Source organism: Cariama cristata, unplaced genomic scaffold (genome assembly GCF_000690535.1).
Source record: "Cariama cristata isolate BGI_N322 unplaced genomic scaffold, ASM69053v1 scaffold18255, whole genome shotgun sequence".
Classification (NCBI taxonomy): Eukaryota; Metazoa; Chordata; class Aves; order Cariamiformes; family Cariamidae; genus Cariama; species Cariama cristata.
In genome coordinates, this window is record NW_009616007.1 from 1 (window position 1) to 24,668 (window position 24,668).

The 24,668-nt window shown below is 40.0% G+C and overlaps 2 protein-coding genes across 2 annotated transcripts in view; one reads left to right on the plus strand and one right to left on the minus strand.

The window, feature by feature from the left end:
* Positions 1–2,882: 2,882 nt before the first annotated feature.
* The window catches only part of LIMS2 (LIM and senescent cell antigen-like domains 2), a 24,969-nt gene continuing 3,183 nt past the window's right edge, over positions 2,883–24,668 (plus strand). Inside the window, exons 1-6 of the mRNA XM_009700028.1 lie at positions 2,883–2,959; positions 11,610–11,769; positions 12,602–12,668; positions 12,979–13,099; positions 22,690–22,839; positions 23,349–23,499. Coding sequence (XP_009698330.1) covers positions 2,883–2,959; positions 11,610–11,769; positions 12,602–12,668; positions 12,979–13,099; positions 22,690–22,839; positions 23,349–23,499 — 726 coding nt within the window. The remainder of the gene's footprint in view (positions 2,960–11,609; positions 11,770–12,601; positions 12,669–12,978; positions 13,100–22,689; positions 22,840–23,348; positions 23,500–24,668) is intronic.
* On the minus strand, positions 15,284–20,733 carry GPR17 (G protein-coupled receptor 17). Its single transcript, XM_009700027.1, has 2 exons — positions 20,589–20,733; positions 15,284–16,346 (listed from the first exon to the last, which is right to left on the minus strand). Exon 2 carries the CDS (start codon positions 16,316–16,318, stop codon positions 15,284–15,286), a length of 1,035 nt encoding a protein of 344 aa, XP_009698329.1. The 5' UTR covers positions 16,319–16,346; positions 20,589–20,733.

A 24,668-nucleotide genomic window follows, 5' to 3' on the forward strand; every position in this document is an offset into this window, starting at 1 on the left:
TGATTTGGAAATAAACTCTGTATAAGAGATCATGTGGTAGATGTAAAAATGGTATGTTTCTAAGCAGCCTTTCTATATTTTGCAGTGTTGAGAAATACAAAGGCAATCATGTGATTTTTGGTGCCTTTAGAAGTATACTATAGTACTTCCTTACCAATAAATAAGTGAAGACTGCTTCCATAATTTGTATTTGATGTGTTTGGTCCATCTCTCCATTTTGATTTTTTTGCTTTTTCAAGGATTGTTGGGGCTGGGGGGGGGGGGGGGTTGTTGGGGTTTTTTTTGGCTTTTTTTTTTTTTTTTTTGCTACTGTTTTGCTCTGTTTTCTTCGTTGTTTGTGATGGACTTATTCCTAAGAAAGAAGATGAGTGAATGACTAGTGGACAAAACATTGTCAAATGCCCAAAGCAGAAAATAAACCAGAATTGAAGATAATTTCTTTTAAGACTTTACTGCTGTGGTGTTGATTAGAAAACATAAAGGTAAAAAAATGCCTGTGTTGTTTTATATTGCTGTTAGAAATTAATCTAATACGAAGCCCAAGGAAAAATGTTTCCTAAGTGCATGTTTCAGGACATAGTTATTTTTGTAAGAAATTTTTGTTATCACTATTCTTGGTCTAATTGGGATCTGGATACGCCTATGTACTTCCTGCAGTCAACAAAAGAAGAACAGCTGCATTTACAGATACGCTTATTGATTGTTCCTAATCCAGTTGAGGTAAGAAATAAGAGTATATTATTTTCAATTAGGCTAGCATTTGACTAGATGCCCTTTAATTCAGTAGAGGGCTGCTGCTGTGCATGTGCACCATTTTATGAAGCAATTGCAAGTAAAATGGTTTGAAGGAGGAGGAGGGAGTATAGAGGTCAATAATATTAAGAAAGGTTCTTGGTGCTGAGTAGAAAGTACCTGCATCAGACTAAGAGATGTCTCATCTCTGACTTATATGCAGCCATTTCTACTCTTCTGTATTGAAAAATCTGTTTTTAATCTTCTTATCTTTCCATAAAAATCTGCTATCTGAGGCTCTCTAGATAAATTTTAACTTGTTGGAAGGTCCTTAGTAGTCTGTTCTGGGAACACAGAGGTGCTTCTCTGAGGAGAACTACTTGTTAAGCCTGAAAGAAGTCTAGGTGCTTTCTTCTCTGCTTTGGCCCAGAAAGTAACAAGCTGTAAGATTTTGGCGTTGACCCTGTCTCTTAAAAGCGATCTGTCAAGAGGGCAAGAAAACCAAAACCTTGCATTTTCACTCTTTGTGTGCGAGGCAGCAAGAGAGGAGTGAGGAGGAAGCATGTGTTGAGGGATGGGAAGACAGGATGGTTATTGTTTTGATGTTTTCTTCCTTCAATCCCCTCATCTTCCCTTTTGAAGAAGAAAGTCATACTTTTCTGTGGAAGTCGTATGAGTCAGAAGGGTAAAAGCTTAGGTGTTTGCGAGAGAAGGAGGTTTTTAACCAGATTGCTTAAGGTTAAAGGAGATTAATGTTGTGGTGATTTAATATTTTGCTTTCTGCTAAAAGTAAAAAGGGGATTTAATATTACATTTAAAAAATGTTCTATTGCTTTGTGTCCTGGTTTTGACTGGGATAGTGGCAGATTGCTGTCAGAGATCAGGAGCCTGAAACTCTCAGTGAAATGTGGGGTGAATTGTAGCTTTTGCGGTTACTGATTTCTCCTTTTGAAAGTATGGTGTTCTTTATTTGTGCTTATTCTGCTGGGTCCCGGTAAACCCTTCTGTTTTTCTTTAAAGAACAGAAAGTACCTCTGCTGGTTAATACTCATTTGGTACTTATGAAGTCATCACTTCTACTTCTCTCATTTTTTTCCTTTATAGCTTGCCAGACTATGTAGTCATGGAATATATTTCACTCTCATGCTACAAAAATTCTCTTTTTTTAATTTACTAAAAAATAATTTGTTGGTAATGACTCTTGAGATGTTTCTCATGGCGATGCTGATCAAATGACACTGACTCAGATGCTCCCATCCTCCCCTCCTTTTCCTTTGTTCTCGTAAAAACTGACTTCTGTATTCTCAAATTTTTACTCTCCCTAACCCTTCTAAACCAGGCCCGAGCCATTTGTGCTGTGTGGATCCTCTTTCTCCCTGGCAGGGGTGGGTGGAGAGGGGGAGTGGTAGAAAGGGCAAACTCCTGTTAGAAGGCTCTGTTCAGTTCCCAGCAGACAGCTCTGGAGGCTGGAATGCCAAGTATGTTCTTTCTCCCTGCTTTCTGACCCTCTGCTGCATGGCACTTCTGCAGGCTGGGGGGTGTCCGGAGGGCAAAAATCTTCCTGATTTTGTTTCTTGGAATATGCTTTATCCAAATGGAAGGAACGGTTCTGTCGTTTGCAGTATCCTTAAACCATTGCGTGATGCAGCAGCCTGCAGGGAACCACCTTAGAGATGCCAGGGTCAGACACTGGTCTGCAGTAAACTAAAGTGTTCATTGTCAAGAGATCTAGTAATCTATTTTGTTTTTCCGTATTTCTCGGTTGCTTTAATCAGAAAGTCTTAAATTAAGTGGATTAATGATGTGAAGACTCAGGATTTTTTTTTTTCCCAATCTCACATGAAATGTATACAGATACATCATGCAAGTCTAACACAGAATGAGGTGCTGATGTAAACTACTAGTGTGCTGGCTTAAACAGGTAGTTACTAGTGGAGTACAGGAAAGAGGTTGTCTGATCTTTAGGACTGTAGCAGAATGGCAGACAGATTGTGAAAAACAATGCTCTAGCAGGGGTCTATGCATCCTGCTTACCTCTTCTAAAATGTAAAGGCAACTCCCAAAAGGAAGGTGACTCACTGAACATCAGTGTTGCCCGTGTGCGCTCCAGTCGTCTCTCTGCATTCCCCTTCACAGTGGCACTGGGTGCCATGGCTGGCCTGAGACTTCGGGGGCTGGCATCCTCCAAACTTTATCAACGCCGGCAGGATCGGCTAAGTGGCACGGGGTCACTCCTGAGCAACAGGACAGATACAGCAGCTGGAATACGTGGGTATGTCTCTGAGATGAAGGGAATGGTATTGTTGAAGCATTTTCCAGGATTTGATAGATGTTTGGTTTTGGTGGTGGGACTTTTTTATTTAAAGTGGGAATTGTCTGCACACAGCCAGAGGGGATGAGGTCTGTTTATTTTCATTTCCAAGTAGATTACGAAGGAAAGGACTTTCCTGATGAGAAAGCTTTCAGTTTTTAACAATACCAGGAAAGCAACAATGGAGAACCTTTCCCGTTTCGAAGCACTGTACTAGACTGTTCAGAACCAACATTAGTGCTAGTGTTGTTAATGGTGACATATTTAGGCACTGTGGGAATGAAAAAATGATGAAATGCAGTAGTTTTTCTAAATGTTGATAAAATTCTACTGTTCCTTGATTTTTAGCGCTCAGTAGTCCTTTTCTTCACCTGTACTGTTCGTAGCAAGCTAGTTGATTTTAGCTTTTGTAAGTAACTTCAGTCCAGCAGAAACTGAAGCTTCGAGTGTAGCTGCTTCTTGAGATTATTTAGAACGTGTCAGTCAAAGCTTCTTAAATCTGCCCAGACAATTCCATTGCTTGATTTGATCATTACTTTTCCTGTGCTTCAGATTAAAATTTTACTTCTCAATTTCCATTGAAGTTAATTTTGGGCTGGAGAGAAATTGTTCAGAATTAAATAAAATTCAGTTTCTTGAATTTTGAGAGAACTGTGAGCTGCAGCAGCAATATGGGATCTGACATCTGTGTCACTGGGGAGAGCAGTAAGCATGCAGGAGAGGAGATTTTTTTCTAGCAGTCAGAAGTTTTGAATTTTAGTCTTTTCTTAGCAGGAGGTAGACCTGATGCTTACCTGTAATTGAGCAATCGGTTTAGCTTCTCAATTTGAGCTGCGGATGCCTCACTAGAACCCTACTTTTCCCACTATTTTCCTTTTAGCCTATAGCTATTAGTTAGTTGCTCAATTTTCGATTTTTCCTACACAAAGTTGTGAGTGTGAATTTATGAGCATTTAGTGAGGAGGGGCGTAAGAAGGTTGTGAAAGAAATGGCGATGCCATTGAGTGGGGAGGATGCTGTTCAGGAAGAGTGAGAAGCGTAGAAGGGACCTGTGAGAGAAAATAAAATAAGCATTGAAAAAGCAGCAATGGAACACAAACAGCAGAGTGTGAACTGAAGATAGGAAGGATGAGGAGATAAATGCCTAGACACAGTCATCTCACATTGTGAAAATGTGGTTTACTTTCAGCTGTTTAACTATGTTTCATTGTAACCTGTAAGAGCCTTCCAGAAAGAAGGTGAAAGTACAATATTTTTTCCCCATGATTTCGAATTCTTATTTCTAATAATTTTGTTTCTGAGTTTGTAAACATGGCAGAGATTTTGCAAGCCTTGATTTTGTGGTTTTGTTTTGTTTTTTAATTACAGTTTAAACTCTCTCTTAAGTAGATATACTTAATCTGCTGTGCAGAAAGAATGCCGTTTTCTGAACAGCAAGTTTGTAGTCCTCAGCGCTACGCTAGTACGGTTTTGCAGGAGAACAAGGTTAGTTCTCGTTTGCCTTCTGTGTTAGCCAGCTTTCAGGAGCTGGAACAGGGTGTTTGGAAAATGCTTTTTTGTGTGAGATCTCTCTTTTTAAACCTATGCTATTAAGTGTGCTGTGTGAGGCTGCTAGAGGAGGTGATCTGGGCAGCACTGGCATAGCAATGTTGACAGTAATGGGTCTCCACATGTACTGCATTGGGCTTGGGCACATTGGTGAGTCTGGGAAGAGTGGAGTGGCGCGGGGAGCTCGCTCTGAAGCCCAGCACAACTAGGACTACAGGGATATGGTGCTAGGTAGGAGGATGCTCGAGGCCTGATGCTGCGCGGTGTTGAAGGAGGCAGAGGCTGTGTATGTATTGCTGTGGTGACATGTATACAAAGCAAGGCAGACAATGCTTGCACATAAACTACATGCTGGCAGAATTTTTAATAAGGCCAGGCAGGTTTGGAAGAAATAATTTTGCAGCTGGCAGAGTGATTTAGGGGGGAAATGTCTAGATAGGTCAATCAAATACATTTTTCACATCATAATTCTTGAAGCGAAGTAAGTATAAAGCTACATATTTTGGTTTTATTCAGCAGATGGCAGTGCTGAAGATTATAATCTGTTTGGGAATTTTATCTCCTGAATTATTTGTATTTTATCCATGGGTTTGAGCTACTGCTAATTTTTGCTTCTCCGTGCTGATAGCTCCTGATACTTTATGTGCTTTCTTCAGGCAAATGAGAGTAATCCAAAAGTGTTGTTGCTGCTAGTTGGTGATAGTTGATGAACACACTTGGGAATGATCTGTCTTATCAATGCTGGTAAACAACCATCACATTTTAGCTCCTTTGAGATAGTGGAAGTGAAGAGGAGAAAGATGAAATGTGTGTAAGAAGTTATTTATCAAATAGCCATTGTAGGTGAGGTGGTACACGCTTGATAATAAAAGGGTGTTTTTCCTGTGTAAGAGGTACAATCTGTTTAAAACCTGTACATTTCTTTGTGTTGTTGATGTTTCCCCAGGCTGAGTAAACACTGCTAAACGTGGGTCTTTTTAAGTGACTGGTCATGGTTTACTGGAAATAAGTATTGCATTGCACTGAGAGGGACTACCAAGTACCTGGGGCATAGGATTTTTTTCTGTGTGAATACCAACAGGCTTTCATTGCTGCTGCTGCTGATCTCCAAAGTTGTCTGATTGTGGCTTCCCCTGCAGGCCAACCGTACGGACATCATATTCTGTTCTCAGCTGAAATGTGTGGAGGAGTGGAATTTTTTTTTTAAACCCCTGGCTTCTGCTAGTAGCCAATTGCTGTTGCCAAGCAGCAGGCCAAGGAGAGGTGAGAAGCTATGAAGATGTTTTTCCACATTGTGACCATAAGTATGGTTTTCTTATTTTTGGTTATCCCTGTGTAGTAAATAAGAACAGAAAGTGTTTATTTCATTGAGAGATTGGGGGCTGCATGGTTGAGGAAGATATGCTGAAACACTACTCATTTCTTATTTAGCCAGCTGAAAAAATATTTAAATAGGGAATGAACTGAAAATTCAATGCAAGCAGAAGGAGAAATGCTGAAAATGTTAAGCTATGCATGTAGTTTTATCAAAGGCACAACAAATCATACGTTGTACAAATAAGAATTTTTTTCTTCTTCAACATTTTATAAGAAATTTAATAGTAACTGTAAAGAGGTTAAATCAGTTTGGGAAAGTTGTCTAGATAAAAGTCAATTGCAGTGAAGAGATTTTTGAAGAATGATAAGGGCAGTTGAAGGTTGTTTTCCAGCAGTTCATGCACTGATACCCTCTGATATCCTGATGATATCCTGAACTGATATCCTCTTTCTTTTTTCTTTTTATTAGTTTGTGAAATTAATAATAAAGTCTGGTATTGTCCTGGATTTTTTTTTCTTTGTCAACATTAAGCGCTTAAAGCCATAAATCCTCAACCATGCTATGGGGGTGGGAAGAAGCCCCTCTCCTGGAGTGCTCTGGTTTTTATCTTAGCTACTGGCATCTATGATATACACAAGTGGTGGCAGCTTTCTAAGTTTTTGACTCTTCACTATCCTAGGCATCTGTGTGTGTATACATACTAGAAATGACTATGTAAATGTTATCATATTGTGGTATCTTCTGTATACACTAGTTTCTACTGGTAGACCAGAATGAGCAGAGAATACCTTTCAGGGATTCCCTAGCATAGGTACAGTGCCTGTCTGCTGAGGTTTGGACAATACCCTGAGCTCTTGTATCTTAAAATGTTGCCTTCCTTTCTTTTTGTAGTATCTGTAAGGTTTTTGGTCATCTCTGTATTAAAATAATTATTCATTCATCATTATGATGAGGGAGAACTATCTTTGACACTAAAACCAGAAAGCTTTCAAGATCAATTAAAGAAAACTGATTTTTTTGACTGGGCTTTTCTGACAGAAGTGTTTCTTATGCCTGCAGTTCCTTTCTTGGACCTGAGAGAGTCTGAGACTGTTCATCTGTTCACCTGGTTGTCTAGTTGTCTGGTTTGTTTTGTCTTGCATCCACGTTTAAGATACCGAATTCTACTAATGCAAAGGGTGGAGCTTCTGTTCTACTCTCTTAGCAGTGCAAGTAGTAGATTTGCTTTTTTTTTTCCCTCAACCGGTCACCAGTGCTAGATCCCTGTGGACAAATATTTAAAAAGAGTTTAAATGTTTAAAACAGTACAGAAGCTGTAGCATTTCAGACAGCTTTCTTGGTATTTAAGTTCAACCTTTTTTTTTCCCCCTGTAGTGATACAGGTCCAATTTCCTGAATCGCCCTGAAAATATGATATAAAAATATGACTTTTGCTAGCCCAAATATATATGAAACCACTGGTTTTGGAAGATAGAGCCATGTTGACTTTAGTGATATAAGAAGGTAAAATGCTTTCAAATCTTTCTATAGCACCTGTACCGGTGGCACAGAATGGGTCTCCCAGTTAACTTCCACTCCTTATAAAGAAAGAATTTTTCTTTTTTTCTTTTTTCAATTGGAGACCAATGCTGATACTTTATAGTAAATACTTCCGAGAAGTCAAAGCATGAGGAACCCACACCTAATTATAATGCTAAGTAACTAATTTCTGTAAATTAGGTATCTTCTTTGGGGAAGATAATTTGTTAAAGATACAGCACATAATGGTGAAAGATTGGAAGAAGCATTGTTTGAGCACTGGTATTTTTGGGGTTTGCACAGGACAGGATAACTTCAGGATGTTGAGCTAGTCATGTTTTAATGGCCTTTCCTGTCTTTGTGTCACCAGCTTATTGTTAAAACAGAGGAAGATTCTGTATTTTCCTGAATTGCAAAAAATCAGTGAGCAAACAGAATACAAGAAGCGCTCCATATTGGGGACTGTCCTTTGTGGGAAAGATTGTGATCTGAATATCTTACGATTGACACAGCAAGTCAAACTTTTGTGGTCACTCTTGGCACCACCATCAAAAGGATGGTTTTGGTGTTGCTCTTCCTCGCCCCATGCTGCTGGCAGAGGTGTTTTTGCAGCAGTGTAGTAAACTGAATCATAAAACTGCTCTGCATTAGAACTGTTCTCCCTCCCCCTTCCAGCCTTGGTTAATTTTAACCTTGAGCTAGTTGACTAAATGCTTGTTTTTGCACAAGGAAGAGGGCACACGGGGGGGTGTAGTTGTGGGAGATTAAGAAACTATGACATACATGAAAGTAAAATTTTTTAATAAATGCAAAGTCATACTTTTAGGGAAATGCTGAAGTTGCAAATTTTAGCTTGAGTGTAAAAGAATAAAATGTCTTAAGAAAAAACGAATGCAAAGTCATGACTGAAAAGAGAGCAGAGATGTAAAACTTGAGCTATGATTATCAAAGAGCCACAGCTGCTGGTTTGTGTTACAGGAGACATATTGGTCAGGAGCTGATGGGTGATTTAGTTGTCTCCTGTATGGCTCTCCCCAGCAAATTTCAACTAGGTTATAGTTGAGGTGGAAAACTGTGTTATTTTTTGTACGGATTCTTTTGTTTTATTCTTTCCTAGACTAACAGTTTCTCTCATGTATGAGTAACAAGTCACAATCAGTAGCTCGTTTGCATTGTGGCATTTCTTGGACAGCTCAGGCTGTACCGCAATCATCTTTCTTATGCTCTTAAGGAAATGTTGTCAGCCTTAACCAAGTTCTTCTAGCGCAAACATTTTGAAAATTTTTTAATGTTTTCCATTTCCAAGTCTTTGAAGTGCTTGTTCTATTCTGTGTTGCAAAATCATTAGTGAGTTTTCACTCCGTATTTTATTCTGTTGTTAAAAAGTATTGGAATATCTTGAGCAAAATTCCATAGCTAGGAGTTGGACCTTTTGCATCATCATGCATCGGAAGAATGGTATATTAACTCCTGGGACTCTGATATTTTCTTGCTTTTGCAAATGAATGAGGTAAATTAATTTTTTGAGAGTTAAAAGTTAAATCCAAAGTTGTACATCATGCTAAGGGAAGACAGTAAGAACACAGAACAACTTTCACTAGGAATTTCAATTTCCCAATAGATTTTATATTGTTTAGAAGTTAGGGTTTACTGTGGGGTTACTCTATCTTGACAGCCCTCAAATGCTATTTTCAGAACAGAGGCTCCTGAAAGCCACCTTCTTGTGAGTGAGGCCCTGTGCCTTCATTATCTTTCTCACCAACACAGCCACGGGACTTGTGTCAGAAGCTCTCCTGGGATAAGTGTATTCCATAGTGCTTAGTGTGAACTATCACACTCGAACTTGCCCTGTGTTCCATACAGGAACACGGCTGTGCAGATTGCAGGCTGTAATGGTTGCATACTGCCGGTGTCTAGGTGGCAGCTCTGTTCTTGCAGAGCTCAGCCAGCAGGTAGTTGGTAGCGGCAGTGATGGGTACTGTTCCTGTCCTAGAGTTCTGTTAAAGTCCGTTTGGAGAAAGGAAAAAAAAACCCCTCAGGATTTTTAAAATGTTGATTTCATGTTTATAAAGCAAAAAACCCAACTAATGCAACCTTAGATCATGCTTTGTTGGTAGTGTGTAGGGTGTAGTACTTACTATTATGTAGGAAGCTACAAGACTCACTGAAACACTGTTTTGCCCTGTTTTCTTCCATAACCCAGAGGAGCTTTTTCGCTGATGTTGACAGGAGGCTTTCTTAATGATGGCTGTTGGCTAACTCAAGTCTTGGAATTCAGGCATCAAATTTTTCAAGAGGGGAAAAGATATTTGATGGGGAGGTTATATTTTCAGGTCCTGGTACACATTTGCATGATGTAACTGAAAGAGTGACGATTGAAAACTAAGCCGATTAGCTCTCTGGGCTTTGCTGCAAACACTGATGTTTTTGTGTTGACCTATTCCTTTGGTACTGTGTCAGGGTAAAAATGTTTCTTTAACCTATGATCTCTAGTTTATGAAATTACAGGATTTCCTGCTTGTCCATAATTCCAGTCCATGTCTATTTTTTAAAGCTCCTTTGTACTGCAGTAAGGAAACAAGTTGTAATAAATTTCTGCTAAATCAGTGCTCCATTCTTGAAATTGTTACCAGCTCCCTTGGTCTTTGCCACCCTTGGAATTGCAGTGGCAGAAAGAACATATATTTTTACTGAGCAGTCACTCCAGGTCGCGGCGCGGGATATTTGTACAGGCTGCAGCTGTGATACATTCGACTCAGCTGAGCCAGCTGAAGCACAGGGTCGGTTTTGTTGCCTGAGGAGTACGAGGCTGCTGCCTGCACTGCTGCCTGCTCATTCTAGTTGTGCTCAGAGCACAAAGCCCTGCCATACAAATGGTGGTGTGTTTTTGTAGGGCTGTCTCTGACTAGAGGAAAGAGAATCTTCTGCTACTGGAACATGCTTATTGAATTACGGTTCTCTATGAAGAAGTGTGGAAAGTAGCATGTCAGGTTGTAGAACAACACTAACAATGGAAAATTCAGTTCAAAGTAGCTTTGAACATAAAAAGAAAGAAAAAAATCTTTTAAACCAAGCCATCTTTCATTTTATGTATGTGTTATATGCTTCTGGAAAACTACTACACAAATATTTCAGAGATTTTTAACAAGCTGGAAATTTTTTTATGCTCCCACCTTTAAAACTGCTATCTTTCCAATCGTAGAATTCAGAAGGCACCCATAAGGCATAAAATAGTTTTTCTGTATCTAAAAATGTAAGAATATTGAATTTTTATAATATTGGATAGTCTGGTGGTTAAAAGAGAGATCGCATTGCAACAAGAAACTGAGACTCTTTCCTTATCGTTTTTCCCTCCTTGTTTGGACACGCAATGTATGATTTTAAAACTGCATTCTGTTAGTATGTAGAGAACTTACCTTACCATGATGGCAAGCATGAAAATTTTGTGAAAGAGGTTAGAGTCATTTTGTATTTTAGGGGAGATAGAGGGAATGTCCTTTGCAGGATTTGCAAGTGTGGTTTTGGAGGTTTTTTAGCCTTACTTTCTGAGGAAATGAAGCTAATGTATTTACCAAGCCAGCCAGAGAGACTTCTCTCTTCCTATGCCTTTTTACCACTTTGACAGTTTCAACTAACTTGGCAGGAAGATAGAGGCATTGTATGCAGTTGTTTTCCAGTGAATCTTGTGCACATAAGCTGCTGGGTGGAGGGGGAAATGCCCTTTTAATTCCTAAAGTGAAGAGGAGTCTGCAGTGTGTTATCATGCTTATTACACATCAGAAAATCCTTGGAGATGCAGATGCTGAGACCAGAAATCCCAGGAAGTCAGGATCATTGTGTTTGCTGCTCCCCGAACTACTGATTTGTTTAAAATTGTGGATTTGGTATGAGCTATTAGCAGGATGACATAATGGGGTGAAAGACTGGTGAAGCAGCCAAAAGTGTGCAATAGGTAGGTCTGCTGCATGAGCTCGTTCTGCCACGTGTGAGTTGCAAGAACATTATTTCTAACTGATGTCGATGCTGAATTGACTCATTGGTCTTTTTTTTTTTTTGCGTGTAAAAAGGAGTTTAAAGCAGTGGAAATGTGTTCACAGATGTTGGGGAAACTTGGATGATATGATTATGCTCATGTGATTTGCTGTGACATTGCTCATGTTCTTACTCTTGTCTTTATTCCAGTAATATGTCTGATGCTCTCGCAAATGCAGTATGTGAACGCTGCCAGACTCGATTTGATCCTGCAGAGAGGATTGTGAACAGCAATGGGGAGCTCTATCATGAAAACTGCTTTGTCTGTGCTCAGTGTTTTCGTCAGTTCCCAGATGGGCTTTTTTATGAGGTGAGGTCTCATACTTTGTGTAAGAGAAGAGAAATAGCTCCATTAAAATGCAAGGAATTAGGTGAAAATTCTGACAGAAATATGAATTTCCATCTTTCTTGCATGTTTAATTTCTTAGCCCTAAACCTTTGTTGCTGTTTTTTTGAGGGGATTCCAACTTCTTTTCCTTTTTTTCTTCTCACATACTCCTTCCGATGCATCAATAACGGCAAAAACTGTGTGCTTATTCTTTGGATAAGAGACATTTCAGAAAGAAAATGTTTCTTAGTATTTCATTAGACATAACTGAATTTTTGTCTTTATTTTTAGACACTTTGTAAGTGTCTAAAGAAAACTTTTCCAATTGGGCAACTGAAATTGGTGAACCCATTTAAAAATGAGGTTGAAATATTTATACAGAATATATGCGAGCACATATTTTGAATAACACGTTATTTTAAACATACTGCATTCTTAATTTGCCATGAGTTTTAGCCTCGTGTAGGAGGAGTAGTTCTGAATTACCTAAGTAAAAAAAACTAAAGCAGAAATGAAATTAAAGCCGACTATAGGAAAAGGGCTTTGGACACTTCAAGATTTTTACTGTCTTGTAGCAGCATTGCTATTAATTTAATTGTTTGCTATGCAAATTTGCCATGAAGCTGAAGCAATATCTGGATATTGCTTTAAGAAAAATCCTTAGGAGTTTAAAACCAGATGAGGGGGAGCTAGAACTGGAAAACTTGACTGACCTTGACTAATTGGTCATTTCAATGGAAAATCATGCTGAACTGTCAAGACCTGAGTGGTTCAGTTATTCATGAGGGCTCCTTCTCTCTTGTTTTGTTCACAGTTTGAAGGTCGGAAGTACTGTGAGCATGACTTTCAGATGCTGTTTGCTCCTTGCTGCGGGGAATGTGGTAAGATGTGATTCATGTCAATATTGTGGGGTAACAACTACGGGACTGTGCAAACCTCCCACCATTGCAGTGACATCCAGCCCTGGGCTGGGATTGTTGAGGTCATTTTAAAGAGCAAGACCTCTGGAGAGAAACAAAGCATGATACCAGCAGTGGTTTAGGGTATCTTGGTTGTGGGAATAATTTGGTTTTTTCAAAGTTAGACTGTAATAGTTCTTGTGGAATTCAAGTGGAGGGATTATGAAGGGCAGTAGACATTTGATAAGACTGTTTTCTGCATACATCTCAAGATGTTGCTTTCCTTTTGCAGGTGAGTTCATTATTGGGCGCGTTATCAAGGCAATGAACAATAACTGGCACCCAGAATGTTTCCGCTGTGAGCTCTGTGATGTAGCACTTGCTGACCTGGGTTTTGTGAAGAATGCTGGCAGGTAAATGGAGCAGAAGCTCTGAAAGTTTTATCAATATGTTATTGATACAGTAGTGAGATGTTGAGAGTGGTCAGTTAGTTGTACACGGAGAAGTAAAGTTTGAAAAGGTACAGAAGAAGCTTTAAGGAATAGCCTGTTAGGAGATGGGAAATGGAATGAAGAACAGTGTTCTTCATCCAATGAAACATGTAGAAAGCAGAAACTCAAATTTTAGTAGCTAGTGGATGGGTTCTGGAAAAGAAAAGGATTTCAGGCAAAAGGCTGAATAACAAGTGAGAAAAAGGGATTATGTGATCCTGGGCAGGCTATTTATCAAGTAAGCTGCTGAGCAGGAAATGAAGATAGAGCAGAAGGCCAAGAGAATAACACAAGGATTACAGCAAAGCCTGTTCAGCGTGTGATTCCCCTTGTCTTTGGAAATAATCTGTTTTATGGACAGAAATATAAAAATGAGTCCTAAAGGTTGGTTAATGCATTTAATTAAGAAGTAAGAAATAAAAACATAAAAGGGAACTTGTACAAAAGCATACCATGATAAGAAATTAAAACAATCCAGCAGTTAGCAGACAGTGTTGCACAATTCATAGTTAATTTCAGGCTTTCATATGTCTTGAGCAAAGCCTAGTGGTTTCCTAGAGTTCATATTCTCACTAACTAAATGGTGAAGAAGGGAGGGAAAGGTCATATATTTGTACCCTGTCCAGCAAGGATTCCTCTCAGTGCCCTCTTCTCTTCCATCCTGCATGCAACTTCTGTGCCTTAGTTTTCGGAACTGGGCGTAATTTATTTTCTTTTGACATCTAAGCTTGTTAGAATGGGCTGCTGTGATAGCACCTAGGGTGTTTTGGGAAAGCAGTCAGGATTGAAGCAGTTCAAGGAAGATAAAGTATGTTTGATTTCATAATTTATGGACCAAATCTAAAATGGTAAGGAGCTTGTTCCCAAAATCATAGAAAAGGGATGTGCATGTGTATGTATCTGTACATACACAGATATTTATATAATATAAAAATATAATTCACCTGTCACATGATTTCCTGTAATATTTATCTCCAAAGCATAGAAGCAGTCTTCTAGTAAATGTTATTGGAAACTCCTGGGTTCTTTTTCCCCGCTTCTCATTGTACCTGGTCTTCCCTAGTCTGCCTGTCATTTCCAGACATATTCCACTGGATGCAATTTGTATCAGTGAGGATAGTTAAGATAATCCCTACTTTATCCATATTGAAGGAATAGTCTTGCTAAATAAGTCACAAAAATGAATTGTAAAACACCTCAAAGATAGGAATCTGTTCTAGACAAAGACTTCACATCTTCATATGCTTGCTTTTCTTCACTTTTACCATTTGGGTTCGTATTTTTATGATTCGGTGTGTAGTAAAGATGCTGTATTCCTGAACAGCCCTTTTCCATTCTTTAGTTTGAGGGTTATCAGGATATCTCATGTTTTGCAGGGAGCTACGTAAAAGAGGCAGTGTAGTAAATGTTGTCCAACCTCTGTCTGCAGCTTTGAGACAATTGCAGAGGGCAGATAGAAAAGGTAGTGTGAAGTTTAGTGCTCATCTCCAGCTCTGAAAGCTGGGAAGAAGTGAAAAAATTGTGAGTCCTGTCTTAATTCCAGTCCAGCCTGGTGCATTGCAGCATTTTGGTGTTTTTTTTCTTGCCACCATTTAGTACCAATTTTCTGTCTACTGTGTATAAATGCTTCGAATTCAGAGACTTGAGCAAGATGTGCAAATATGCTGTCTTTTCATCAGGCAGGACTATGTCAGGAGTGGATCTCTACTGCTGGCACATACAAAATTTTAAAGTAGGCTGTATGTATTGTGCAGAGGAAGAGTTGTTACTGAATGCTTTGGGAATTAAGTTGGTTTGTTTTCTTAAAAAACCCCCAATGTCCGTTTAATAGCCTCTTTGCTCTCTTCCCTAGTCCTCAGTGTTCAGCCCTTAGTTTCACATCTAGGAAATCAGTGGAACTGTTCTTCTGTTTGCAGTTTCAGTAAGACAAGAACATGTGATCTCTGTTGTCAGGGAGGTTATTGCTAATTGCAGTCCCATAAAACCAACAGAACTTCCCTCTGCAGGATGAGCTTGACTCTGGGTGGACTATCTCACTGCGTATTTGCACTCAGCTGATTTTGGTGGAATACAGTGATGTTAAGTCAAAGCAGTGACAAGTCATGTTCACAGTTCAGATTTAGCACTTAGCGAGCTTTCATTTGTCTTACCCTCATATGTTTGAGGCAACATTACAGTCTTTTTAACACAAAACATGTTGCACAAAGCCTCACGGAATTTCTCAGCTACAAAAAAATACATGACTGGGTCAAAGGCACCGTTTAGACTCGTGAGGCAGGAAGTGATGCGGTTACTGAGGGCTAGCATACGCTGTGTTTCGCAGGAAGTTTTGGTCCCATTGTAATGGAGAATATAAATGTAGCGATTGACATGGTAAGGTACAAAGCAAATCAGAAAGATCATCAGGACCATGATGATCATTTTGATAGCCTTTTCCTTCAGGTGTTTCTCAACTCTGTTCCCACTCTTCAGGCTTCGGATGATTAATAAGTAGCAAGTCACCGTAGTAACAAATGGGAAGGTGAATGCCACTGCTAAGGACACAAGGGCATGACGTGATGCCTTTTCTCTGTAGAGCTGCAGGCAGACAGTTGTGTTTTTCATCTCGACTGTCTGCACACTGAGCAGCAGAGGTGCCATTGCAACCCCAACTATAACCCATAGAAAGGCACATGCCAAATGGGCATAAAGGGCCCTGCGGAGCTTGATGGACTTCACAGGGTGCACAATGGCTAGGAAACGGTCAACGCTGATACACATGAGGAAGTAGATACTGGCATACATGTTGAGGTAAAAAAGGAAGCCAGTGAGTCTGCATGGTATCTCACCAAATGGCCAATGATTACCGGAAAAATGGTATACCAGCCGGGTGGGAAGTACCAGCACAAAGGACAGGTCAGCCACAGCAAGATGCATCAGGAAAATGTTGGCAGGTGTGCCTGACTTTTGGTCCCGGATGAAGAGCCAAAGAGCCAGGGCATTGCCAACAAAAGCCAGAATGAAGTCCAGGAAGTAGAAAGTGCCAAAAAGGATGTTCTCAAGATGTGTCTCTTTGCCACATTGCTCTGACGTTTCCAGAGAGAAATTTGATTGATTTGAGCAACTGAAGAGTGGGCTTGAGGGATCTGCTGGGCTGTTCATTTTTCACCACAGTTTTGAACCGAAAAACCTGAAAGAATTGAGACAGTATATTACAAAAGAGCCTGGTTTTCTGAAGGAAAAAAAAAAAAAACAAACCCAAAAAACCACATACGGAAATCAGTGGTGTCTCCTGTTTGCTAATCCTGGTATTTAATATGACAGGCCAGTCTGAGTTTAAACCCTTATGGTAAAATTCTGAATAGCTCCTGCTTGCCTGGGTTTTCCAGATCATTAATTCCTGTTGAAGGAACCACTATAAACAGCTAACTAGCTGATTATGAGCTTGTCCCCAACCTGTGCTGAGATCAGTTGATTAACAAGGGTAGTGAAATGCTTCTGTGCCTGGTTAATGGAAGAATGATAAAAGGGGGTTCTGTATGTCTAGCTAGAAAGTATTTGCTATGTTTACTTTGAAAGCCTGATTCAGGATTGAAGAGCTCCTAACGAGTCAGCTTTTCTGAGCACAGGTATCTGTTGTAAGGTGACCTAGCTCAGAATATCTGGCTTGTTCCTAGAAGAGGTAGAAGACAGGTTAGGTTTTGCTGTTATTAAAAAAACTGCAGGGTTCCTGAGAATCTTTGGGAATTATTTTACTCTAAAGTCCTGTATTTAAAGCAAATGCATCTAGTTCCAATACAGGAGGAAACTTCGAGATGAGTAGTAGCATCTCATTTGAACAGCAAAAAGCACTGAACTGAGTCAGAAAAGATTATTAGTGATGCCTGTGCTGTCAGTTACTTGTCAAAGTGTCATCCTTCCCTGCAGCCGCCGCCTTCTCCCAGCATAACTCTCTCTTTTCCCCTCAAAAGCCTGAATTTCACTGTAGCTTATCCAGGGCGTTTTCCAAGTAGCAGTTTAGTAAAACTGAGCTTAGCTTTGCCAGTCTCTCTGTTGTCTGCAGGGACCTGAACAGCATCAACAAAAAGTGGTAAGATTTTCTGGGCACTTACTCATGTTCTTTTATACATTTCTCATCTGTGGGTATAGGTGGCAGGGAAATGGAAGCAGTCTGAGTTTCCAGCATTGTCTCTGTTTCTTGGATTCCTCAGAGGTGCTACAGTATGTGCAGCAGTACCTCCACTATGCTCACCATTGCATTTTGCACTGATTGACCGTTTCTCCATAATATTCAATACATTTTTAAATACATTCATTGTCCTCTAGTGAGATTAAAATTTTAAGATGGTTGCCGACATTGTTAGACAAAATTTTTAGTCTCGGGCAGAAGCTGTGCTGTATGCTGAAATCTTAAATCATTAGACAGTTGATCCAAGGCGTGATGCAATGCATCCAGCTTCCCAATAGAACTGATGATTCAGATGTTTAAGAATATTGGTGGTTAATCAAGAAACTGAAATGGGATTAAGAACAGACCAATATATTGGAAAATGTAAACAAAATTCCAAGGTAATTCCCATCTTTTGTTTGGCTGCTGTGACTTTCATGTGGACAGAAAACTACAATAGCTAGAGATTAATATGCTGGACCACTTCTGTTTAGTTCACAGCTGAAGAGACAAAAGTCCACAGAAGGGAGACTGAATGAAATTCGGAAACTGAAATTTCTTCAAATGACCACAGAGGGGCCTTCTTACTCCATACATTGCCTAGATACCCTGCATGTATATGGCACAAAAAAGACTCTAGGTTTGAGTGTATGGGTTCTCACTGCCTACTGCCAGCTGCATGCTGCTTCATAGTTCTAGAGATGGCAACAAATTATTATCTTGGAATGACATGCACAGTAGTGCATGTGCAAGGAAGACTGTACAGCCCTTTTTTCCAGGGACATTTTATCTATAAAAATACATGTGAATTCTAGCTTTCATGTACAAAAGGAAAATTCCCTGTTGCAGTTTTCCGTGTGAATTTCCTGGATTTGCAGAGGACCCCGCAATTTTTGTTTCTAGTGTTTATTTGACATTTGCAAAGTAAAACCTGCAAGTATTTTTGAACAAAGATTTTGAAGTTTGCATGTGATAGTGATGTTGAATGCTCAAATACTTGTCCTCCCTGGGTGGAATTAGTTTAAATATGTATTTTTCTATTGCATACCAAAGGAGAAATATGATGAGACCATGCCTTTTTACTGGCTGTTAATTTACAGTGGTACCTATCACCTGATGTTCTGGCTGTACAGCGTTTTTTTGTGTCAGACACCTTGTTTAAATATGCTTTTTATCTGGGAAAAATGTAATCGGGTAATCTTTATATACACACCTGTCGGTGATTGGGTGGTGTGATAGCTAAGCATTAATCTATACATGGTTGTGACACCACTGAGAAAGCAGTAAATGCTGGCTTGGGCCAGCTGAAAAGGCAGAAGCAAGGGTTGATGTCTCTTGTTTTAATGATGATTTAAATCAATTCAGGAAGTGAAGCAGTAAGCAGACTTTTTCCCTGTTTACAAGCTAAATACTAGGGGTTTAGCAGCATGATACATTGAACTGATTCTATTTGAGCTGTTTTCCCAAGGATGATCTTTGGGATTCAGATTCAGCTGAGTGTCAGTGCTAGACTTAGAATAGCTAAGACGTAAAAGTCAAGAGTTTTGTCCTCACTGATGGCGATGCTGAGTCTGCCATTGATTTCTATCTGGACAGGCTTTCACTGCAAAGTACTGTGGGATGGAGTAAAAATGAGAATGTCAGAGCTATCTAGAAGCCCAGAATGTAAGTGTGAGGAAGGGAGAGGCTTAGAACTAACTATAAAATTGAAATAGATTCAATCTTTTCAAATGAGCGCCTCCATAGGAGAGCTGCTGTTACCTAATTTACTTTTTAGAGCAAGGTGAAGGAAGGTATTTTTCATTGCCTGGTCAGAAATCATAGAAAATCTAATTTTGCTTAGGTTTTAAATTAGAAGGGAATTTTAATCGAGTTTTTAATGTTTTACAATTCTGTTTGTTGACGTGAAAATTGTAGGTTAGGAAAAAAGCTGACATATCACTAGAACTAATTGTTGAGCTTATTTTTAGAATTGATATTTTCAACAAAATGCTGCAACTTTACAAAAGTAATAGTTCTTTGACAGCGTGTGCTGTAGGCAGCATGGAAGGCCCTTTGCTGTTATTTACAGTTCTACTTCTATTTTGCCTGGTTTTATCCTATCAATTTTAAATAAATGTGTTTAATTTTTAGTTTTTTTCTTTCTTTTTGGTTTATTATGCCTACAAAAAAGCACTCCTAGAAAGCTTGTTGTACTATTCTGTATGAATACTAAGAGCAAGCTAGAAACCTTCCCAAATGACCTAGAATGTGTAGTTTGTGCTAAGCTACATGGTGCAGGAGGCTTTGACTCCACAGATAGAAAACTCCTTTAGGAGTCTGGCTCACTGTCCAATAATTTCTGCTTGGATAGCACTGTTGGTGGTGTGCAAATATCCGGTGATTTATGTATCGCTAAACAGAGCGTTATTCTGGAATGAGCTGTTATCCCAGGCTTCCCAGGGCTAATCTGTAATGGGGATGTCACAGCTCATTTGAAATGCATGCACACTGACCATATTTTGTGCTCTGTTTCTCTTCTGCTCAGAAACAAGCGAGATAACAATCCACAAGGCTTCAGTATAGACACAACCTGATTACTCTTTCAGCAGATGCTCTATCTATCATTAATGAAACAATTAATAAGCAGAAGAAATATTTAGTTCATCATAAATTAGTCGCCTGGCTAGTTTGGAGCTTTTGTTATAATGCCCACTGCAGAAAAATTTGAACTATATATTAAGGTTTATAGTGGATATCAGAAGCTCCTGTTCTTGCTTTCAGCTAGAGCAGTTTCTGGTTTGGGATTATGCTAGTTTGTGGGGTTTAATGATTATGGTTGTAGTGTCTTGTCAAATCTCTCCTATCTTTCACTGAAAGTACTCTTCATTAGAAATAGTCCACTTCTGACTGAAATTACTCTCCTGAAAATCATTCCCTGCTGAGCCTCCTACCCTTCAGCTGAAATACTTATTTCTTGTGAGCATCAAAGCAGTGTTGGAGAGCACTGGACATACCATAGAGCTATCAGTTGTCCTGGCACAAATGGATGTATATTAGGTACAGAAATTTGAAAACTTTTACGTTTTGGAGGAGAGATGTAAAGAAGAATGCGGAAATTATTCTTTGAAGTTCAAAAAATGCTGCCTCGTTCTTAGTTTCAAACATTTACATTATATTCATCCACCTCTCTGTGTGTGTCTTTCCACCTCACTGACACCAGCTAAAACTAATGCCATTAGGAAAGCTCCTTCATTATTCTGCTAATAGAAGTTTGTCTCTTACCTCTTTACAGTGCAGTCCTATGGATGGAGTATAGGGTCCTTTTGGGGAAAAGCTCAAGGAACTCCTGATGACAGCAAACCAAATAGAAGCAGCAACGGTGAAAACAACAAGATGATCCAAAAAGAGCACACAGTTGCAGAGCTGCTGAGGGTGGAGAGGGGACCCCCTCTATATAGTGTCCTCCTAGCTCTGATAGCGTGTTATCAGCTCAGTCACACAACAGAGCAGGGCAGAGGACACCCCAGCACTGAAGAGCAGTCTTCATCCCAGCTGAGCTCTTGGCACTGAGGTTGCTGCTGCTGTTATAGATATGAATATACTGTATGAATATTCCAGTGTTCATGGTGCTTACTAAAGGCTGCTACTGAACTCCCAGCCGTGAACACAGGCTTCTTGGAGTCCCCTGATTATTTTAGGAGGGTGGAGAGAAGCATTGTTTGGGGGAAGTCTGGTATTAATAGACACAACAGGACATTTCAGAATGGGATAATTCCATGATGGTGGGAGTGGGGAGGGGGAGAGGGAGAGGGTTGGCTGCTATGGTAACAGCTTAGCCTGTCCAACACTTCCCTTTGCTTGCAATAGAGGAGGGTCTATGGGACAGCAGAGCGGGTTTGTGAGTGGGGAGGGGTTGATAATGGTTTATCAGTGCAAATCGCTGAAGGCATCTTATTCAGCTCAATGAGAGGGGTCTCTTTCAGGACACTTGCTTCAGGGTCCCTATGTCCTGCCCCATATAATTACTCTGCATTTGACAGTGCCGAATAAAATTGATGCCTTTATGCTGAGATGAGCACAGCTGCATGTTTCCTTATAATGGGGTGCTGTCTGCTTTTTCTGGACTCCGTCTGGGCAGACAGTAGTTCCAGCCCTGGAGAGAGACACTTGCTGACAGGAGGACTCAGATTTGGAGAGAATAATAATGATACTTAGCACTTAGACAGGCGCCTGCCAGCTAAGGGTCATCAATGTTTGAGGTCTCACAACAACATCTGTGTTGTATTCTTATCCCCATTTTACAGATCTAAGAGTAAGTGATTCATCACAGCAGAATTTTGGAAGGGGCCCTGCAAAGAACCCACTACTTCTGGCATAAATCTACCCTTCCCATTTGAACTTTTCCTTTTGTCTGGTGTCGTTCGAGAATGACCTGTAAACCTCAGCAAGCATTTCACATACTGATATAGTGAAAGGAATTAAGCAGGCTTGTCTGTTTTGTGACAGAGAAACCCACAGAAGTCATTCCTCTCTCGTTTTCGTTTTATCATAAATTCATCCGAGCCTGCAGCATTGCAACAAGAGGGGTAGGTAAAAGGCGCAAGTAAACTCAACAGCTTCTCCTCAGAGCTCCTAAATATCGGGATAAAACTGGTGGATTCCATCAGCCTTTACAGAAGTTCTTTATGCCTTTGCCCAGGCTTTTCTACTAGAAATTTGGTGTATCTACCTGTTCAGGACTGTACTTGTAATATGTTCTAGAACATGTGATAGGAACACAGTTACATTTACCACATAAAATTGCAAAATTGCATAGTTCTTTATTTTCTTTAAGTTAGGACTAAAAGGAATTGGTAGGCAGAAGAGCTAGTACTCAATGGTCTCTTGTTTGTCCTAGCTATTGAAGGCTAAGGAATCTGGCTATGGTAAAGGCATGCGAGCAATGTGCTTTGGTTTAGTATTTTTTATTCTCTCTCCTCAACTCCCTCCCAGTGCTGTAATGCCTCTGTTATGGCTGGATCCCATAGTTAGTCATAGAGAGAGGGTGTTGCCACCTTTCCTTGCCCACCTCTCAGAAAGGATCTAGAAGAACTGGAAAGGATACCTAGAAGAATGACAGGGTGATATCCCTGACGGGATATAAATCAGTGGATGGTGGAGGAGTATTCTAAGGAAATACAACTCTATGACTGCTCTACTCCTGCTCTACTCACATATTCTTTTCTGTGCAACTAGTGTGAAAGACAGAATACTAAACTAAATTACATTTGGTCTGACCTTGGAAGACACTTACTCTGTTACATAAAGTACATCCTACAGCATGCACTGTTTGTTGTTTTAGGAGAAAGAATTTCTTAATATTTTCCTTACTTTGTTCAACCAGGCATCTGTGCAGGCCATGCCATAACCGTGAAAAAGCTAAGGGACTGGGCAAGTACATCTGTCAGAAGTGCCACTTGATAATTGATGAGCAGCCTCTGATGTTTAGGAATGATTCCTACCATCCGGATCACTTCAACTGCACCCACTGTGGGTATGTTCTTGGTAAGCTGTGTCAGTCTTCTGGCACAGTCCATTACCATGCTGATACCTGTCTGACCTGAATTACTTACCACGAAGGCAGTGTAATTGGAGCACAGTACTGCCCTAGAATGGGTAACGGTGCTGAAGAATAGAGTAAATGGCTCAGTGCTGAGCACTAGCAGGATGGTCTTTATACCTGAGCTATGTGGTTCAAAGATAGCTAGTGTCTTTCCATGACGCTGCATCATTCCATGTAAGTGCACTTCGTATTTCTGCCAGAATATCTATCCAAAGACGTGATATTCCACCGATGTTGTCTTGTCTGGCAAACTGAGAAAGCAATTTTAGAAAGGTGAGTTGACAATAACTGTATTTCACTAGCTTAATTTAGTGACTGTGTTTGTAGCATGAATGTTGGAAAGTACATTAACTTTCATGTTTAGTCTTCCAAAACTTCATCTCAGGCATTAAAGAGCTTCACTTGGTTTTCTTGCTTCAGGGGCATATTTGTGTTTTCAGGAAAGAGCTGACTGCTGAGGCCCGGGAACTGAAGGGAGAACTGTATTGCCTGCCCTGTCATGACAAGATGGGAATCCCCATTTGTGGAGCCTGCCGCAGGCCCATTGAGGGACGAGTGGTCAATGCTCTGGGAAAGCAATGGCATGTTGAGGTGAGGCCTCTCTGAATCTGAAACTTCCTTCAGGAGACATTTTGGAAGAGTTCTAGTGCTAGTTGGAAGTTGTAGACATTTATGTAATCTGTAATATATGAATTCAGACAAAACCTGATTGCTTATGTTTCAGATTTTCTTCACCTTATGTGAGTCGATGAGTACAGCAGGGTCAGCAGGGTTGCCTGAGAAAGCTATCACCTTTCACAACAGTAATAACCGTAATTTTAAAATGCCTGAATTGCATTGTAAAGATTGTTGCAGAATATTGTTCACCGAGCAGCATTTACTTACTAATAAATTTATACATTTACTATTATGTACTTAGATATATCTTCTCCAACCCCAGTTAACAGGTTTGTAACAGTGTTAGAATTTGTAGCGTAGGCAGAGCCAGTGCAATTCTTGCTTTTTAAGCCTTTTCAGCTCATTGTTTCTGTAACTTTCAGCTGAGTCGTCACAGCTTGGTCTGAAGTTTGTTAGTGATTCACGTTTTTAATTATTTAAGCCTCCTAGGGCTTGAACTGAGAGAGATTATGCTGCTCATTTGAAGTGCATTCATACCAACCATGTTTATGTTCCTGTTTTTCTTTGAAACACGCAAGATAATAGTCTGCAAGTCTTATCAGTATAAAACACAAGATGGTTGCCCTTTCAGCAGGTCTTCTACCCAGCTTTAATTCAATTCTTAATTACTATAGTAGACTAAGTATTTCCTGTTTTCTTTTACTTCCTTATAGATTTTCCTGTCTGAGTTTCTTTAAAGCATTAAGGGGTCACAGTTTTAAACTGAAAGAGGAGCGTAGATTTAGATGAGCTATTAGGAAGAAATTCTTCACTGTGAGGGTGGTGAGGCACTGGACCACTCAGTGGATAAGGAACTGGCTGGATGCTCACACTCAAAGAGTTGCGGTCAATGGCTCAATGTCCAAGTGGAAACTGGTGGCGAGTAGCGTTCCTTAGGGTCAGTATCAGGACCGGCGCTGTTTAACATCTTTGTTGGCACATGGTTCAGGGTAATCTTAAGCACAAATACAGCCTGGGCGGAGAATGGATTGAGAGCAGCCCTGAGGAGAAGGACTTGGGGCTGTTGGTTGATGAGAAGCTCAACATGACCCAGCAATGTGCGCTGGCAGCCCAGAAAGCCAACCATGTCCTGGAGTGCATCC